The sequence below is a fragment of the Nannobrachium achirus genome (genome assembly GCF_963921795.1).
Source record: "Nannobrachium achirus genome assembly, chromosome: 15".
Classification (NCBI taxonomy): domain Eukaryota; kingdom Metazoa; phylum Chordata; class Actinopteri; order Myctophiformes; family Myctophidae; genus Nannobrachium; species Nannobrachium achirus.
This window is the reverse complement of record NC_137822.1, coordinates 18899655-18918997: the sequence shown is the minus strand read 5'-3', so window position 1 is coordinate 18918997 and position 19343 is coordinate 18899655. Positions and strand designations below refer to the sequence as shown.

Genomic DNA, 19343 nt, shown 5'->3' with positions numbered 1-19343 from the left:
TCATTGGAGCAGCTAGCTGCAAACACAAAACACCTGTCCTGTACTGCCATCTAGTGGTACAAATCTCATTATGGCTCAAGTCAAAACATTTGTTAGTTTGATGTGTTTCATGTATTATTATTTGTGGGTAGGTGATAACTTATACCACCTCCAACTTAACAAACAGAAAACATACCGTATAAGTGTTAAATAATCAATATCACTTAAACCACCATTAATAATGAATAACAACCCATAGTAGTGCCTTTATATTATAAAAGGTTTCAACATTGGCATCCGAATGTCTACTTTCTGTTTAAAATTAAACCAACTACACACTCTACTAATAGATTAAGATAAAGTAAAATCTTCAGAGAGCCTAAGTAGGCAGAATTGTTTACTGTTAACATTTTCCCCTATGTATAGCTAGTAGAATGAGCCTGGTGCAGGTGTGAGTGTACACTCAAGTTTGGGTCAACTATGTTGAATAAGTCAACAACCTTGAATCTCATCTGCATTATAGATCTCCTTTCTGCTTCTCTGGTGTGGTTGAACTTGATTGACTTAAATAACTCTTTTGTCATGACTATGATTCGAGTTACATAATATGCAGACAGACTGCCAAGATTGCAGGCAGATACACACTGCACCATGTCTACTTACACACATGGATAAATAATCTATTGCCTCCTAGACTTGACTCATTTAAAGTCAAGTCAGTTTGGCATGGATAACTAGTTTATCCATGGTATTAATCCGTTGTAGTGTTTCCACCAGAATTGACACTGACACAGTATTGCATATCTCTGCTCAAAGTCCATGCTGATTACTTACCATTAACATTAATGACTAAGGAAAATATCACACAAGACAACATTCTAGACTCATTTTATGCATCACACATAGAAAAATGATAATATGAGTAACTATTCTTTAACAGTCAATATGTCATTCACAAACTCTTGAGTTATTGACTTGTTAAATGTGTTAGTAGTTGGTAAATGATTTGATTACTTGATGTTTTTCTTGAAAAGTGCTCCCATGATCATAACCACTAAATGGCATGGGCAATTGTCCCTTGTGCCCCCCAAGTAACACTACATTTTCTTTAGATTCCCAGCTAACTCCCCAAAAACAGTTCTAGAATGTTCACTCGTTTCACTGTGCATTAATACATTGTCATTCAAGTAGCCACTACATTACATAAAACATTATCATGTATTTTGTAAATAGAAAAACAGATGACGTTACTAAATAGTATGCATAGTTCAAACACAAGATATGTTAGTGTCTACACAATAAAAAAAACCTCAGATAAACAGATTTAGTATAAATACTAGATTCTTTATTTAAATATTGTACATCTTTTAAAATATATATACAGAAATTAGACCTGCATTGTTACACAGTATGAGTGGAACGTTCATACACACAGACATAGCTTGCTGGAAAAAAGGACAATCATACCTTGTACTGACTGTAGAAGCACCTTTGAAAAACCACTTTAGAGGGACAGGAGAAACACAGGGGCAGATTTCATTCACATTTAACACTGAGCAACATGACAAGACAAGCAAGGAAAGGCCTCGTTTATTATTACAGGTCTAACTTTTTACTAAGGCTGAAACTGTGCACCTCTACCACATCAGTTAACAGCACCACACCACTGCTCACCACTCCTGCTTGTGTGCATGGGATATGTTTTATTAATCTCAAATGTCAGTAAAAATCTTTACATACTGTATAAACCATTTCTTTACTTGCTTGAGAAAATAGTATTAGCATTATTTTAAATAAACTTTAGTGCACAGTAGTTGACCGATATTTTTATGAATGAGGCAAGTTGTATGTCAACTGACAAAGTACAATGACAACTTAGTTTATGCCAGGGATCCAAATAACTACAGTGGGAACGAATTCAAGGACAAAAGCAAAGGGGTCCCAACCAGAAACGTATGGTATTCATTGGAGAACTCAAGTTTTGGTTGCACTGGTACTCCTGCAATAAAGTCCTGTTTGACTGTTTACAATGTCTACTGCTGCTTGTTTTCTAGAGAGTGATGTTAAATGCTATCTTGAAAGCAGGGCCCAGAGAAGAGTACCCTAATGACGTACGTGTCTATGGCTTTCCTTCTTTGGTCTTTATAAACCTGCCTTGTAGTTCATCACAGATAACCAGTCGCATACATCTAAAGCCAGAACTATGATATAAGTAGTAAGTGAAAGTCCTCCAAATATTTTTATGAAAAAGAAAGACGAAGGGTCATCAAGCATGAGTAGACGTGTGTAAGCATAAAGATTTTACAGTACTGTTACATGTTTCGCTTGCTGAAAAGCATAATGAAGTAGGTCAATAATACAGTGTCTTTGGTGCAATTGCTTTTAAAACATTTTCCAAACCACATGGACAAGTGTGGGCAGCATATTGTCAGTTATAAGAAAAGAAATGGACAAAATACCAAGACTGGGACAGTATCATGATTTTGAAGAGCATGACTCCATTAAATCCAGCGCACACATTTACATACAATTAATACAATCATGATGACCATGTTCACGTAGATCATGTACAGGTATACACAGACAATTGCATTACAAAATAGAAGCAGCAAATTATTACAAAGGGTCAGGAGATAAAGAACCGGAACAATCTAAAAAATAAACAGAAATCACACACACACAAAATCACACTCATTGCGCAACATCTGATTCATGTTAAGATAGCGTTCAAATCGTTTTAACCATCCATCACACTGTGCCAGATGACACTTGGACATTTTACTCATAAAACTAAATAACAAAGCTATAAAAATAAATCTTTTGTTTCAATTCATGCCTGACCTATCTTTGCAGTCGTAAGCATTCCCAGATGCTAGCGCCAGCTTTGCAAAATAACAAGTGTCAACATTAAATATCTCACAAATTCTACAGCTTACACTTACTCAGACATATCACACACACACACACACACACACACACGTGCACGCACGCGCACACACACACACACCTCTCCACATTACAGACACCCCAAGGACCTGCTGTGGACTGTGAACATGCACAACCCTAATGGCAATGCTGTCAATATCAGCAGACATCTTATTCATTTTAGCCAGTGGAAGTGCAGGATTGATAAAGCTTACTTCAAGATCCGATCCATTAGCTAAAAAACTGGATGCATGTGTACATTGTTCACAATGATTACATAACTCTTTGCTTTAACAACCAAAGCAATAAAACAATGTAAAAGCCAGTAAATACCCCTAAAACACAATAAACAATATTTACAATTCGTATGAACGTGTACACCAATTGATCTATTCTGTAACGGGTTAAGCCATGTGACAAAAAAATATTTACCCTTCAATTATAGGACATACTGTACTTAAGATAACTCACTCACTAGGTATTCCATCAAGCGCATACCCTGACCAAAGCCATGGACCCAAACCCTCACTGCTCACTCTGCATCTCCAAACCGTAGCTCGATACCATTCTCACATCCATAAACCGGTCTTACAAATCCATCTTCCGTATAACCCCAACATCAACAACATTGGACAGAGTCTAAAACAGTGGTGCACAAACCTGTGTGTCACGACCCAAACGTGGGTCACAGGAGATATTTATTTGGAATTGTGTAACGCAATGGGAACACAATTGCATGAGCCAAGTAATGTGAAGAAAAATACTTCATGGCTGCTGTCAGCAGTCAAAAACAATTAATTGATAATGAATTATCATGTGTGAATAATAGAATGGGTAGGGTCGTGACTCGTGACAAGTGTGAATCAATATTTCTGGATCATTGCTAAATAGGTTTGTGCAACCCTGGTCTAAAACACAAAAACACAGCCCCTCAAGTTTCATTAGGCAACACCACGAAAGAAAAATCCTCAGTGTTAATTTATCCACGTGTAACTCTTGAGTTAAATTTAAACGAGGATTTGACTGTGTACTTTCCAAAAGAACTCCAAACCATGGCTTATTCCTCTTATGATATCACATTTATGAATGAGGGCTATGCAAACATCAAAGTCCTTAGCCTAAAGCCCGATTTATACGTAGCTGAAAGCCGGCGCCATGCAACGAAAGTAGCAGATCTACAAGCTCACAATTTGCCATGTCATGACAGATAGTGAGTTTGTAGTTCGGCTATTTTCAGTACACAACACCGCCACGCTACTAAGTATAACTCTCTCACTCACATTACCTAGGAAGTGTTCAACATGCAACGAGACATTGGAAACTGAAATATATCCCCTAGCCCACTCACACTTCATGATCAACATGATCAATATCCTAGCTGCCTGCTTCCCGTCAAACCATTTGAGCACCAGCACTAAATGGACAACCGGGTAGCCTTCAGTCCCACAGCAAGGAGTGTGTGGTGTGGGGCCGGGTCTCCCCCGTCAGCCCCAAAGGAAGCAGTGCAGTTGAGAGGGCCACAGGTGGAAGACTCGGGCAGAGGGAAAAGAACGGCACACATACTCATACACACATCAGTCTGTATATTCGGCCACAATGGACAGCAGCACCGTTATATCATCTGGTTTCCCTCCTGCAGAAAAACAAAGACAGATGATAAGAATTTGACAGGCCTGAATCATTTAGATCAATTAAAATAAAACAAATACATTGGTGATTGACCAATTACTGGACGGGTTCACCCACTTTACACCTGTAACATGTGATGTGACAATAAATATTATTCTAATTCTGTAGCCTATATCCAAAAATCTGTCTTCTTTAAGCTGGTGCACAAGAACACGAAGGGTACAAAAATAGTACACGATGCATATCTATGGCTATGATCTGAGTTTCACAATCTGCAGACAGACTGACAAGATTGCATGCAGATATACACAATATATTTGTTTTAGAGGTGTTACGATTCTCCAAATCCACGATTCAATTTGACATGATTTTATATGTCACTTGTGTGGGCACCATAACTGGGGAGCATTGTAAGGACTAGAATATCAACAATCTCAATCATCCTTAACTCATTGTCTGCCCCTTCCCGAGTTTCCCAGTTATTCCCGTACCCCGCCACTGCCACGCCCAAGTTTCCCAGAGTTTTGGGACGTTTTGGGGTGGTCAGCTCTGCTGCACCGTTGCAGGAGTTGAATAATCTTGGCAGTCAGTAATTTAGCTTACTATATAGCTTTCAATTATGAGAATCATGGCTGCTGTCAGCAGTCATGATGATTTGGCAGTAATTCTCTTTAACTAGTTCACAGCCAAATCGCCAAACGTCGCCATTTTGAGGAGGCCCAGCCAGCCAGATCGCCAAACGTCGCCTGCCTGATGATTTTCTGATTTTTTGGGTATTTTTTTGACATTTTTAGAGCCATAAATGACCATTCTAGCTTCATTTAAGCTTCAGCAATGATATTGCGATGGAAATGATGTCATCGATGACGTAACCCGGAAGTCGTTTGGCCATAGCATAGCATAGGCCTTTTTTAGCATTGAAATCTAACGTTTTTCTTATCAAACTTTACCATATTTAGACGGATTTTCATTCGGAAAAAAATGAGAGGCTGACAGAGTGGTCACCCAGCATCATGGTCGATTGTTTGAAATAAACTGATTGCGCGCGTGAGGGCGTGCACGATGCTGTTTGTTTGGGCGTTCCGGCCGGCCGGCCGTTCCATCTGCGGTCATTCTCATCCAGTCTAATGAGTCAGCCTGATCACTTAGTCGTTGGCGCACTCTTGTGGTATACAAATCCACTGCAGTTTACAATTATATTCTGCCTCATTGGTTGTTGTATTGTATGACTGAAAAAATAATATTCCTGGCAGTATAGGCGCACAAGCATATTGTAAATGGCTGGGAGAGAGTTTTTAATAAGTGCAAAAAGAATTACTGACATTTTGCCAGCACGATGTACTGCATCTACCCTCTGTGCTGTTGAAAGGTCAGTAGTTCTCTCTTTGCACCTATTAAAGGTTTTTAAGATGTCCAGCGTGCTCCAGCCTTTTCCTTTTTGATGGTTTGGTCCCTGTCTGAGACATGTTATATACACATTACACACACTATACATCCTATTTTTAAAAGTTGCCTTGTGGGTGGACGTGGAACAGGAACATGGTCTTTCAAATGGGCACACAGTGAAATTTGACATACCTCTAACATTCAGGCCATTGGCACAGGCAAACTGTGCAAACGGGGACATGTAGTTGGGGTCATAGGCTAGGTCATGAGCCTGCTTTGCAATGCTCTGTGCAGTCTGCAAGATGCTGTCATAGTTGGTGGTCTGAAATAACATAACATTGCATTACAACATGGAGAAGGCACGACAAATGCGTTTTCTGAATATACTTAAAACACTAAGCTGGATATGCTTTGCTGCATAACTTATATTTATGGACTTCAAAATGTGGCACCTTAAGTTTTTTGAGCTCCTGCAGAATCATGTAATCTGGCATGTTGTCAAAGAGGCCATCGGTGGCAGTGAGGATGATGTCACCAAGCTGGACATCAAAGGAGGAGCTGTCAGCTGCTTCAGGGCTGGTGGAAAGACGAGGGCACAGCCAGGTCGGTCACAAGTGAAACAGGAGCATGCAAACATTGCAAAGGAGTACTGCTAGTTCCATTAAGGAACATCTTGGTCTACGGTAATTCTCTCAAGTCTTGAGGGTAGTGGGGATGGTAGTCATTGTCTGTCTATGCCATACATTTCTCTCATCTCGAGTTGATTTGCCTTTGCATTGCATTAACGATGGCAAAAGCCATAGGTTTAGCCCCTATTAAACAGTCTGCTAGGGTAGGAAACTGAATGTTGTAACACCAATTAGTGCTACTGAATGCAAGCAGCCAGCTTTTGTGTGTTATTACACTTTCTAGCATGCACATACCTTCGCAATTGCACAGGGACAGCTTGCACAATAGGCTTTCACGCAACAAACAATAAGGATGGATATAGGCCTGTCACAATTATTACATAATCGTCTAATCGAATCGTTTGACATAATCGCAATTATTTTGTCATAATCATTTCCATGTTGAAAAATGTTTATATTTTCAACCATTTATGTGTCAAAGCCTAAAAGCCAAACAGGAATGTAATTGTCAATGACAAAAACACAATTAAATTGTTAATCACAATTATTTGAGTGACTATTAATCATCATGTAAAATGTAATAATCGTGACAGCCCTAGATAGATATAAACATAGATAGAACTCCTTTTCCCCAAAATTGGATGTTGTATATCTGCTCTGCCTGGGGTGCAATACAAAACACATGTAGTGTACATGTAAACAGATATACATTAGACGCCAAGATTAAAATATATATACCCATCTTGGGGCGACCAGATAGCCGAATGGTTAGGGCGCATATGATATCACATGGGATATAACGGCTGACAGCGAATCCCAAGTATGATTCTCGTCCAGCCGAAACATTTGCTGTATGTCACTCCATTGCTCTCTCTGTGTTTCCTGTCTCTCTCACACTTTAACTGTAAAATAATGGCTCAGAACCCCACCCACAAGAAAAGAAAAAGAATCTTATGTCAAGATTGTTTGAATGGTAGCAGGAAAAGAACCACAATGGGGAAGACAATCTCTAATTGTCCCCCTGGGTTTCAGTTCAGTATATGGCCCCACACACTGTTGGCATAACAGCTGACGTGAAGGTCTGTTGTCACATGGCCAGCTCAGTAGCACATGCTGGCAGTACACAGGGAAACACGTGCATCGTAGATCAAGTTGTAAAAGACTACGGGGGAGGGGAGCTTTTTGGGGTCACATCATCATGTGAATTACTCTAGCTAATAATGGAACCCATAAAGTTCACCCTTTGCCTTAGTTTTTGTATCTAAACTTCAGAGTATTTTTAGTCTGAAACCATGCAAAGCCCCTTTGTAGTTTAACATTTCTCAAACTACCTTTCTTTCTTTGAGGATTATTTTTTCATAATATCTGCTCAATTTCTTCTAGTGACAAATAAGCAGAGAGACAGGAAATGCTGGAGAGGGGAGATGACATGCTTACAGTCATGTCAGATGCTAGGGTTCATGTGGTTAAATGTAACAGTACTGACCTATCACTGAGTACCACTCCTTCAGCCCCTGGGGGAGCGATGGACAGCTGAAAGGGAGTGTTGAAGTAGTGCTGTTGCTCGTCTGATCGGTGTACCACCTCTCCTCCTCGCACCACCAGGAATCCTGAGTCACCAAGGTTACACGTATGCAGTCGGTGACTTCGACGATCTAGAACCACAATACAGGCTGTGCTGCTCCCTGGAGACATGAGAAAGATTGATAATGTTATGGATAAAGCACAGAGAGAAGGAATATTTGGTGAACAAGATTAAGGGCCCCATTCTCCACACGGCACAATATGGCCCTAGGTGCAGCACAATTATCTTTGCCATTTCCTTACCAATGCAGTTCTAATTTTCATGCCCAGCGCCGATGGTGTATAAATACCAAATGATCGTGGTCAGGTACAATTCTTATCGACTTACATACAGAGAGAAGAGAATGGTAGAAAAGCCATTGCGCTTTAGACCAGTTCCAAGTTGCAGGTGTTTCCTTTCTATTTAGAAAGCGCAAGATTATCAAAATATTGCATTATGGTGGTGACTGTTTTCTAAAACTAATTTGAAAATCAAATTTTACATTTTTCTTTCTTGCTCAACTTTAAGACAGTCAGTGCTTACAATGTCTACATCCTTTTTGTAAAATAAAAAACACACAAAAACAGCTTCATTTGATAATTATTATATTATATTTTTCTGCAAGAAGCCAATCAGGGAGGAGGTAGATTTGCGACAAAGTCAGGCTGCGCTCTAGCTGTCAAAAAGCAAGGGCATGTTCCTTTCCCTGATCCCCATTAACCTCTCCAGTAACGGCAGTCCTAACAGCCAGCAGGCCCAGTAACCTTGGGCACTGACTGTCAAGCACACGCCTTGTCACAGTTTCCCAAAATAAAACTAGACCTTTTGATAAACATTGTGTCAAGCGGGTTAACATTTAGTGTCAGCTCTGGCAGGAGCCCAGACATCTCAGTAGAAATGTGACCTCTATCACATTTGACATGACAGCTTTTACAGTCTGTTGGGCCCAGTGACAGCTACAGTTCCTTTCCTATAATGCCTTTAAGATAGTTTGGACATGAGTTGCAATGTAGATCTGTGTTAAGGGGACAAAGCTTGTCCTTATGTATGACCTCACAGAGTCTAAGCGTCTGGGCTGAATGAAATACAATCTGATCACCTTCAAGTACAGTTTGTTACTTTGTCAGTATTACACCATTCAATGGAACAAACATTGAGGTCTAGTGTTCCTTCTAATTACATACCGGTATAATCCTGTTTATTCTAAGCATTTGTGCAAAGGTAGTAGTTAGTGTAGCCAATTCCAACAACAACACTTGTTTCAGTATTGAGAGCAAAAGATCTTTATGTAGTTTGGTATGCTGGGCCTCTGTCGAATGCCTCTGACTCATCTTGCAGCTATGTTATTTATTTCAGTGAACACGGTTTAAATTGGTAGCTTTATTTATGACTCACTCTACCCTTGACTTTGTATGAAGTTAATTACTTAGGATGGGTTAAATGTAGGACAAATTTCTGTGTGTGTGTGTGTGTGTGTGTGTGTGTGTGTGTAAACACTACCTACAGGTATACTCACCTAGCAGGGGTACTTTGTTCTGTAGAAGCTCATAGTAACCAGAGGTGAGGATGCCCACTGGGCTAGTGGGTATGAACCGGCCTTCTTTCACCAGCCGCTCACACGTCCTCATCAGCGTGGCAGAGAACTGGGAGGGGTCGACGCCGTAGTCACGCCAACCACCCACGCCATCTGCTACACCTGATGGTAAAATAACATACGAAATTATGATGACTTATTTTAGTATTCTTACATTTCTGCTTATAAGGACATTTATGACACATTAGGTAGCATATGCAAACAACACCCAAATAACATTTCACATGCATGCTTGACAATCCAATATAACACTGGATAAAGGCTCCAGAGTTGAGGTAGCATCAAAAGATATACCTCAGATAAAACCCATCTCTGCTCAATTTCTCATCTGAGAAAGACTAAGCCCATGAATTGTCTTTATTTCAGTGTCCCGCCGGGATGGAAATAGTGTAGCATATCCCTAAATAAATTAAAGAAAGGGCCATGACAGTCGACCACACAAGCTGGGACCTCTGCATCCTCCATGGTTTGCAGGAACAGAGGGCAAACTAAAAGGCTTAGCTCTCAGGGCAAGTCACAAAAAAAACATGGCCCATTAAGCCAAAGCCATTCTATCCAGATGTTTTGTTTTATAAATAAAGGGACACATTTGAGTTACAAATGTTGACGAGAGCCACATTGTTTTGTTGTTAATTTCTCTCTAGAACTGTAATGCTCGGTGCTTAAATCCGGTCAAGAACCCACCTTCTGTATCCGGGCAATTTGCGCAGACACATATAAAAACACGCAGACCGTTTCCGTATCCGCTCTATACCGGAAACTCAACCAGTAAAGTGAATCGATTCCAGAGTAGTAAGGACAAAGCCATTTGAAGCCAGCTCTATTAGCTAGGTAGCTAACAACGTTAGCAACATGGCTGCCTCCATGCGCTACCATTCTGACCTTTATTCTAAGTAAAAGTTTAGGCTGAAATATTGATCTATTCTGACCTCGATTGAATCATATATGGAAAGACATTGCGTTTCTCTCGATCCGTGGGTTTATTTCTGATTATATTGGCGTGGGTCTGAACACCGGTCTCTTCTAGGTGAAAGGTCGTTCAATGTTTCACCTTAATAAAGTGTTCTCCAGTCGTCTCCTTCAAATGTTCACGTATTCAACACACAAATCCAAATCAGACATACATCGAGCACTGTCAACTTTGTCAAACATGGCCTTGCGTTGTCCCCATACTACTACCATAATGTTTTACTGTAATAGATGGTGGGCTGGGGGAGGAGAAGGGGTCTGTTTTGTTTTCATTCGTGCACGTGTTGGCATCGCTCACTGACTGAAGGTCATCCAACCACAACAAGACGGATGCGTGATGTTAACTCACAGTGGGACGTAGTGGGGAATCACAAAATACAGACGTCATCAAGTATAATGACAATTAGTAGACTAACACATAAAGAGCTAGCCCTAAAATACCATTACAGGTCTGTAACTCTGAGAGTGTAACAAATGGAACCAAATACTGTACGGTTCCATTTGTAAGCTTTCAGAGTCCTTGCAAATAAAACGTTGTTGAGGGCCACCAGTACTAGACTCCCAATTTAATTTGCCATAGTGTGATAGTAAATCAGTGTCATACATATTCTGAAGAAAACCTGGAGACTTGACATTCAGTAATTGGGTCTCGTGATAAAAATAAGAACATTATAATGATGTATAAAAACAAAACCTAAAAATTACCACGGAGAAGGCCAAGTCTTGCCAGTGCCACGGACACATTTTGTCCGTGAACGGACATAATTTGATGACGCCTGATTATTGATGCAGCCAACCTACCCAAGACATCGGCGGACTTGTTTTGTGCTATGAAACAGGCGTCGTCCCCATAGCACATGCCTTTCTTCAGGATCCCCTTGCGAAAGTCCTTCCCGAAGCCACAGCTGGCCGTGACCAGACTGTAGTCCCGACCGTCCGTTTGAGAGAGTCCGCCTAGGACAGCCCTGGCGACCAGTCTGCCATAAGAGAGCACGGATAACATCCCCCCCTGCCCTGTGTGTCTTCTTCACGGCCCCCCCAAAACTCCACTTTGGTCTTCTTTCTGGGACAACCTTCACAACCAACGCTCACTCTATTCGCCCATTAGTCGGTCCAATTTTACGGAGGAGAAAAGAAAAGAAGAACGAGCACGGTAGAAACGGCTAGACACGCCACCGTCCGACTGACTGCGACAACGATTACTGAATTTTAAAACGTTGTTTTGGTAGAATTCATTGACGAGGTTCCTCCGGCGTGCACTATTCTTCCAGACATGTTTCCACTCTACGGAACGCACATGCAACAAACACGCAGCTGCTGCGTACCAACCTCGCGTCACGGCCAGAGGCGAGGCTTACAGAAGTACCCGTGGAAAGCCTGGTTTTTATTTACTGCTCAGTGCTCAGATCCGGTTTAGAGCCCCGCCTATTGTACCCTCTAATTTCTGTGCGCACAGGCGCCGTTTCCGTATCCGCTGTGGACCGGATCTGCAACCTGCAAAGTGAATTTGGTCCTCTGTGTCTAACTTGAACGGGTCCTCACGATGGGCTGGCCTGACGTCACGTCTTTTTGCACGTGGGGGCCCGTCCGTGATGAATAAATTATAGCTGGGAGGGAATTCGGCCAAAATCATCAAAATCGTGCACTTGGTGAGTATGGTGTAGGTAGGCAAACGAGCTGGGTTCGCCCCCCTAGTGGTCTGTTTGCAAATAATCCAATATTAATTGATGGAAGAAATATTTCAGTGAATAACATACTACTAAAACATAATTTATTTTGGGTTTCAATATAGCCTGCAGACCTAATATTGGATTCATTGCAAACAGACCACTAGTGGGCAAGCCCAACTTGTTTGCAATGGTTCTTGAAAACCTTATGCCCAGTGCCCACAAGGCCACAACACCATACAAAAAAATTCAAAAACTTTCCTCCCAGCTTTATAGCTATTAATACAATCTGATGCTGTGCGTTTATTCACATTTTACATGGTGCACCGACCACCGATGGACCTTCTTTACGGTATCCTTAAAACAAATTATAATGATCTCTCCCATAAAATATGTCCAAGTGCACAACAACCAACACTGGAATCCTCTGAATTCCTTAAGTTTGTAGGCTAGTAGGTGACCTAATTTAAAATGATTCTAACAATATTATAAGGCCTATTAAACCTCTGGAAGTAACATAGCTCTGGTCCATCGCTTTCACCTCCCGCATTGCTCCCGGTGAAGCTCTGACAGACCCGTCGGGAAACGCATGGACTCGAGATTGTTGGCCCCGCCGAGCGCTCAATACTAGTGAAAATAAACAAAACCGTTTCACTACTCACCAAACCAAAGGTCGTTTTGCGCTGTTGAAAGTCTATTCTCCGCGGTGGTGAACCCCTCAGCACCCCACCTACTCTGTAAAATACATTATTTTTGTCAAGAAAAAAAACGCACCCACCTCGAGCCACCTAGCGGCCACCACAGATACAATGGTTCACAACCCGGAAATAAGCGGCGGTCGAGTTGGATGCACTTTATTTCATGACAAAAATAATGTATTTTACAGAGTAGGTGGGGTGCTGAGGGGTTCACCACCGAGGAGAAGAGACTTTCAACAGCGCAAAACGACCTTTGGTTTGGTGAGTAGTGAAACGGTTTTGTTTATTTTCACTAGTATTGAGCGCTCGGCGGGGCCGACAATCTCGAGTCAATGCGTTTCCCGACGGGTCTGTCAGAGCTTCACCGGGAGCAATGCGGGAGGTGAAAGCGATCCAGAGCTAGAAGTAACACAACATTTAAAAATAAACTGTCGTCTGCTTCTTCACTTGTTATGATCATTCTTAAGTTATGACCAACAAGAGAACATGATGATGATGTAATGTTTTCAACACACTCAGGGAGTTTAATCCATAGAGTTATAATAAGAAGGTTTAATCATGTAAAGGCAGTAAAGCAGCCCCTTATCTGTCAATTTTACGTCAGTCTGAGTGTAGCCTGCTGGTGCATGTGTGAACTGCACTGGGCAGTAAGTCGAGCACACCCATTGTGAAGCACCAGACAGGACCAGAGCTGCCTCTCCTCGCGCACATCAGCTAGCGATTGATGAAAATCCTTCGATTATGAGGCCACCGCCAACCATCAATTTTGGGTAAGAAAATTCAACCGTACACAACGGTAATATATTTAACGCAACAATGTTATTAAACTGTAATAATATCTGGCGAATGCTGCGACATGACGTAATATCATCATGGTAACGGACACAGCTTACTGCGTTGTTCCAAAACAATCTGTGTCATTGCCACTGTGGGTGATGACGCCCCGAAAAATATATAGGATATTTTTTACTTACAGCCATGGAGGTAACAGAGAATAACCCAAAGAATGACTCAGTAATGTAATGATTAATGGTTGTTGTTATCAAATAGCCGTACGTTTGTTTCATTTATTCAACCATCAATAAAAACATGGAAAATGAAAGAAAAACAAATGATTTTCACTGGCTATAGCTGGTCCAGTGGCCTACACACATAGGCCTAATCATCTTTACAGCCCTGTTAACCATATATCATTATTTGAGAGGAAATGTCATTAATCACAGGTTACAGATGGAAACGGAGTCCTCTTTGTGATAATTAGGCCAAGCATATTTTGTTTGTATTTGTAGGACTAATTGTCATTGGCTGATTTCATTGTCATCACCAGAGTTCCCACGGTCATGAAATTCCTGGAAATATTTTGAAATTAGAAAAATATTTTTCCAGTACTGGAAAAGTTTTGGAATTTATCAAGGGTTCTGGAAGGTCCTGGAAAAAATAGCTATGCATTGTCTTTGGTTATTGATTTTGTTACTACCTCTGAAATGACAAATTAAACATTGGCCAAATTGGCAAATATTAGAGGCAGAAATTGTGAAAATAGCTGATCTACATGCTCACAACGCCTCGCAAATTTTCACAATAGAACCGTGTTATACAAAATTCCTCTACTCTTAGTGCTCATCAGGGTGGGGGGGGGGGGGGGTCCCCAGTTAAAATATTATTTTGGGGGTCACGGCCTGAAAAGGTTGAGAACCACTGGAATACACTACTTGTCTTTGGGCATTGCACATAAGAGTAAAGCCTCGATCAGAGTTGGCTCCGTCATGAAACTACAACGTTACGTCATTCCACGCGGTGAAGAGCTTTCCACCGCGAGTCCCGACACATCTCTCTGTTTTTACTATCAGACAGACAGGCTCTTCACCCCGTTCACCGATTGGTCAATCTAGACTAGTCAGTCACGGTGAATAGGACTCCACCATGGCGTACTATGATGGCCTTCACTTATTTTCTGACTCAAATTTTCACCGCAGACTCTGATCGAGGCATACGCGACCTGTTATTGAGCTGAATTATTGTTATATAGTCCTGGAAATTGGGTTAAATATTCTGGAAAAGTTTTGGAAAGGTTTTGGAAATTAATTGGTAAAGATGTGTGGGAACCCTGCTGATTTTATTGTCATGACACATATTTCACCAAAATACTTTCCTTACTTTAGGTACATGATGGGAAATCTGTACAAGGTGGTTCTCGTGTCTCTTCTAATGATTGCCGTCCTGCACACTGACCTAACATGGGCCAAAGTACGAGGCAGCAGCAGCAGTGGCAAGAAATCCTCATCTTCCAGTTCCAGAGAGAGAGGACGCTCCTCGACTTCCCCCAAAACGCCAAAAGCAACAAACACCAATTTAGGTAGCAACTACCCCAGACAGCAGCCGCCACAGGTTCCCAACAGAAATCCCTATCCCGCGGGTGGAAGTTATCCTGGCAGAGGCGGCGGCACCAATCCTGGAGGCTATCCCAACCAGAATCCGGCAGGTGGTTATCCCGCGGCAGGTGGTTATCCCGCGGCAGGTGGTTATCCCGCGGCAGGTGGCTATCCAAACCAGAATCCCGCTAGAAGCAATCCTGGAGGCTATCCCAACCAGAATCCTGCAGGTGGCTATCCAGCCGCAGGTGGCTATCCAAACCAGAATCCCGCTAGAAGCAATCCTGGAGGCTATCCCAACCAGAATCCTGCGGGTGGTTATCCCGCAGCAGGTGGTTATCCCGCGGCAGGCGGATATCCAAACCAAAACCCAGGCAGAGGGAATTATCCAAATCAGTATGGTGCTGGAGGCTACCCTGCAGCAGGTGGTTATCCGGTCAGAGGGGGGAATACTGGACAGGGCTGGGGTCAGGCCGGTGGTGCATATCCAGGGGGCTACCCGGGTGGAGGAATGGGGGGAGGACACCCCAATTGGAACCCGAATAATCAGATCCTCAGTCCCCGCTATGGTGGAGGAGGCTACGGATATGGTGGAGGAGGCATGGGAGGGTCTCCTTTCTCGCGTTCTGTTCAGAGTATGGGACACTACCCGTCAGGCAGGTCTCAGGGCTTTGCAAAGAAAGCCATCATGGCAGCGGGTGTTGGCGCGGTGGCAGGAATGGCGATAGGCTATGGGTTAGGGCGATTCCCTCGACCAAATTTCAACTTCCGCAATCCCGAAGAGGAGCAGTATTACAACAACTACATGTACCGTAAATATGGCTCCCGTTCCACAGATGAAAATGACTTTGGGCGTGATTACAACTACAGCTCTCCTCCTCCAATGAAGTATGATAACTTCATGGATACCTGCTTGAAAAGGACTGATCTCATTGCAGGCAGAGGTGATGAGGATGGTGATGACACAGTAAGCATTGAGGAGGTTGGGTACCCGGCCCTAATTGAGCAAGTTAAGTCTCGGCGATGTGTGGAGATGTATATGGTTTACTCTGAGCCCTATCTGCAGAAAAAGACAGCTGAACAGCATGTGGCCAGCCATACCAACCCTGATACCAACAAGAGCAACCAGCTGAGTTCTGGGCTGATTCAGCTTTTCACCTCCCTCCTCATGCTTGTGAGTAGCATGCTCCTGCTTCAATGAACAAACAGCATATTGATGTCATAGATGTATTCCACTGTACTGCAGCACATACTGTTGATGAATCATTCCATAAAAATAGCAATGCAGTTTAGTTTTTACTATTGTTTAGTTACCAAACAATAGTTTTGTACATATTTTGTGTCACACACACACACACACACACACACACACACACACACACACACACACACACACGCACGCACACGCGCACACACACACACACACACACACACACACACACACACACACACACACACACACACACACACACACACACACACACACACAAACACACACACACACACACACACACACACACACACACACACACACACACAAACACACACACAAACACACACACACACACACACACACACACACACACAGTAACTCGGAAGGAAACTAGCAAATATAAGGGAAATAAAATTCTTTGTACATAAAAAAAAAGAACTTTAAAGATTTTGTTATACTGATGGCACATTTCTTATATTCTGACACTAATACCAAAACTTACACAATCACAAATAAAATAAATACTAGAAATATATAAGAAAGTATTTGTTTATCACTTAATGATGCAGATACATATTCTGACACTTCAAAATTGAAACATTTCTAGTATTTAATTTACACTTGCAGCTTTTGATCAGTTCATAAATCATATTAATGAATGTTTAAACACCATATAAAACAACCTAATTTATGCTAGTGCATGGTATTTCATGTATTTTGCTTGTTTTACAAGACATGTCTGTGTAAAATACAAAATAGTAAGAGTTTGTATTTTTGTTTTCTTCAAGTAACACAAACACAAGTATATTCAAATATTGTGCAATCTCTCTTAAATGTTGATAGATATTGAGTATTGATTGAAATACTTTATTATTCAGAAATGTAAACAACACAAGGTACAATAAAAGGATAACGAGGTACAGTAAAAGTCCTGGGAACTGTGTTCCACTGTAACTGTGTTATATTGTTTAGGCTATTCCAGCACCTTTTGCTCATAGTCCTGTATTTCAGGGTGCAAATTAATCTATAACTTTAAATTCAGTATTTGGAATGAACAAAGTTATTTTCCATGAAGAAGTCATCTCAGTGCATTGACTTCTAAATACCCCACTACCAGAGTATAAATGTCACCTATAATCACCACAGTGTATATCATTTTGTCAGGTTCATTTGCAGTCCGCACTGTGATGCCACACGGCTGTAAATTAGAACTAAAAGAGGCGTGAGTTATAAATCCAACCTTGAATAGAGATACAGTAGCACACAACTTCAAGGTTAGAATGTCCAACTCTAGCACTTCCCGATTTCTAATATTTGTTCTATTGACTTACAGTATATTGGGTCATATTGAAATGCGAAGAAAAGCTAGAATGTTAGTAAAATGTAACAGTAAAAATGCATTAAAATGTGCACATACAGTATACTGTTTGCAGTAGTAAGTTCACATACTCATGATTATGTCTCATTAGTATTGGCAGCCTGAAATGTGGTACTATAAACAAACGGGTGTAGATGATGAGGGATCTCCCACAGATTCATAAATCACAAGTCTGTTACAGACCAGTCACAAGATTTGTGGAGCTCTGGGTCTAGTTGTATCTTCCGATTACAGCAACGGCAGTGTATCTGGCAAATAGTCCACTTATTAGTCACTTCAGTCTCTATAAAGGCTCTATTCATAGTTTTTCTCCTTTATTCTCTTTAGATCTGGGTCTGTATCTTTCCATGCTCCGCTGCCAAGTAGGGTAGAGTGTTATACTTCTATTAGGTCCAATTCTCTTTTCCCTGCTTCTGTAAACATGTTTTGTTTAATTTAGATGGTGCATTCTCATTATTATTGGCTGGATTACCCCTATTGTTTTCTAAATGTTTTATAACAGAAATATTCATATATAATAATTTTCTTCTCATCATCAGTTTAATATCTTAAATTGGATAATCCGCTCGATGCTGGTAAACAGTTGTAAACAGAAGACCAAAAGAAAGGTTGCAGCAAAGATGTTAATCTGTTTACTTTGTGCTGTATCTTTTTCTCTGACTCCAAATGTACCATTGTATATTAAATCAGATTAAAGCACATTTTCTTTTAACTATAGCCCCCAGTGTTTACCTTGTAGAATATCACCCAAGTGCTCTTATTCATCTTTACAAGTGGCTATTTTGTCTCAGGCTGTTTAACTGCTTTCATGCCTTTGTCATGTCTTCGTATACTTGCCTGTACTTACTGTATGAAAATACATCTAACCTTATATGTAAAACTTTTTTCTTTTTTTTTTCTTTTTTTTTCTGCTATTGATATTTAGTTGGTACTTACATGGCTGTTATTTAGTAGGCTACATGTCCCAAATAGAAATGGATTCAATAAAATAAACAGCATCACATGTATTCATTGTAAATCATTAAATCTTGACGTCTCCAGTACATTCAAACCTTTCAAAGATGGCGCACTACAGCACACAGCTAGTTTTATATATTGTACTTTCAATTCCCAGTGACACTGCCCACAAGACAATATCATTCATATTTCAAACACTACAGCATTGTCATCATAATGTCTGGTCATAAATGAATCGATACAAGAGGAACTTGTTTAAAGGACATTTTATTATCCATTTTTATATTAGCTTCTCTAAACAGTAAATAATCTTTTGGACAATTACATTTTATTCAAGTGATGAAAGGTGACACTAAATGCCCCTTATCCAGGCACCAATTAAG

General features: G+C 41.1%; 2 protein-coding genes across 2 annotated transcripts; one reads left to right on the top strand and one right to left on the bottom strand.

Annotated features, from left to right (window-relative positions):
- Positions 1 to 1302: 1302 nt before the first annotated feature.
- On the bottom strand, positions 1303 to 11948 carry LOC308298851 (protein phosphatase PTC7 homolog). The gene is made up of 6 exons (XM_080742539.1): positions 11477 to 11948; positions 9629 to 9808; positions 8035 to 8233; positions 6372 to 6495; positions 6112 to 6241; positions 1303 to 4537 (listed from the first exon to the last, which is right to left on the bottom strand). The coding sequence occupies exons 1-6, from the start codon at positions 11676 to 11678 to the stop codon at positions 4479 to 4481; spliced, it is 894 nt and encodes a 297-aa protein (XP_080598665.1). The 5' UTR covers positions 11679 to 11948; the 3' UTR covers positions 1303 to 4478.
- A 1759-nt stretch (positions 11949 to 13707) lies between these two features.
- LOC308298842 (uncharacterized protein) lies at positions 13708 to 18886 on the top strand. The gene is made up of 2 exons (XM_080742526.1): positions 13708 to 13810; positions 15203 to 18886. Exons 1-2 carry the CDS (start codon positions 13782 to 13784, stop codon positions 16611 to 16613), a joined length of 1440 nt encoding a protein of 479 aa, XP_080598652.1. The 5' UTR covers positions 13708 to 13781; the 3' UTR covers positions 16614 to 18886.
- The last annotated feature ends 457 nt before the right edge of the window (positions 18887 to 19343 follow it).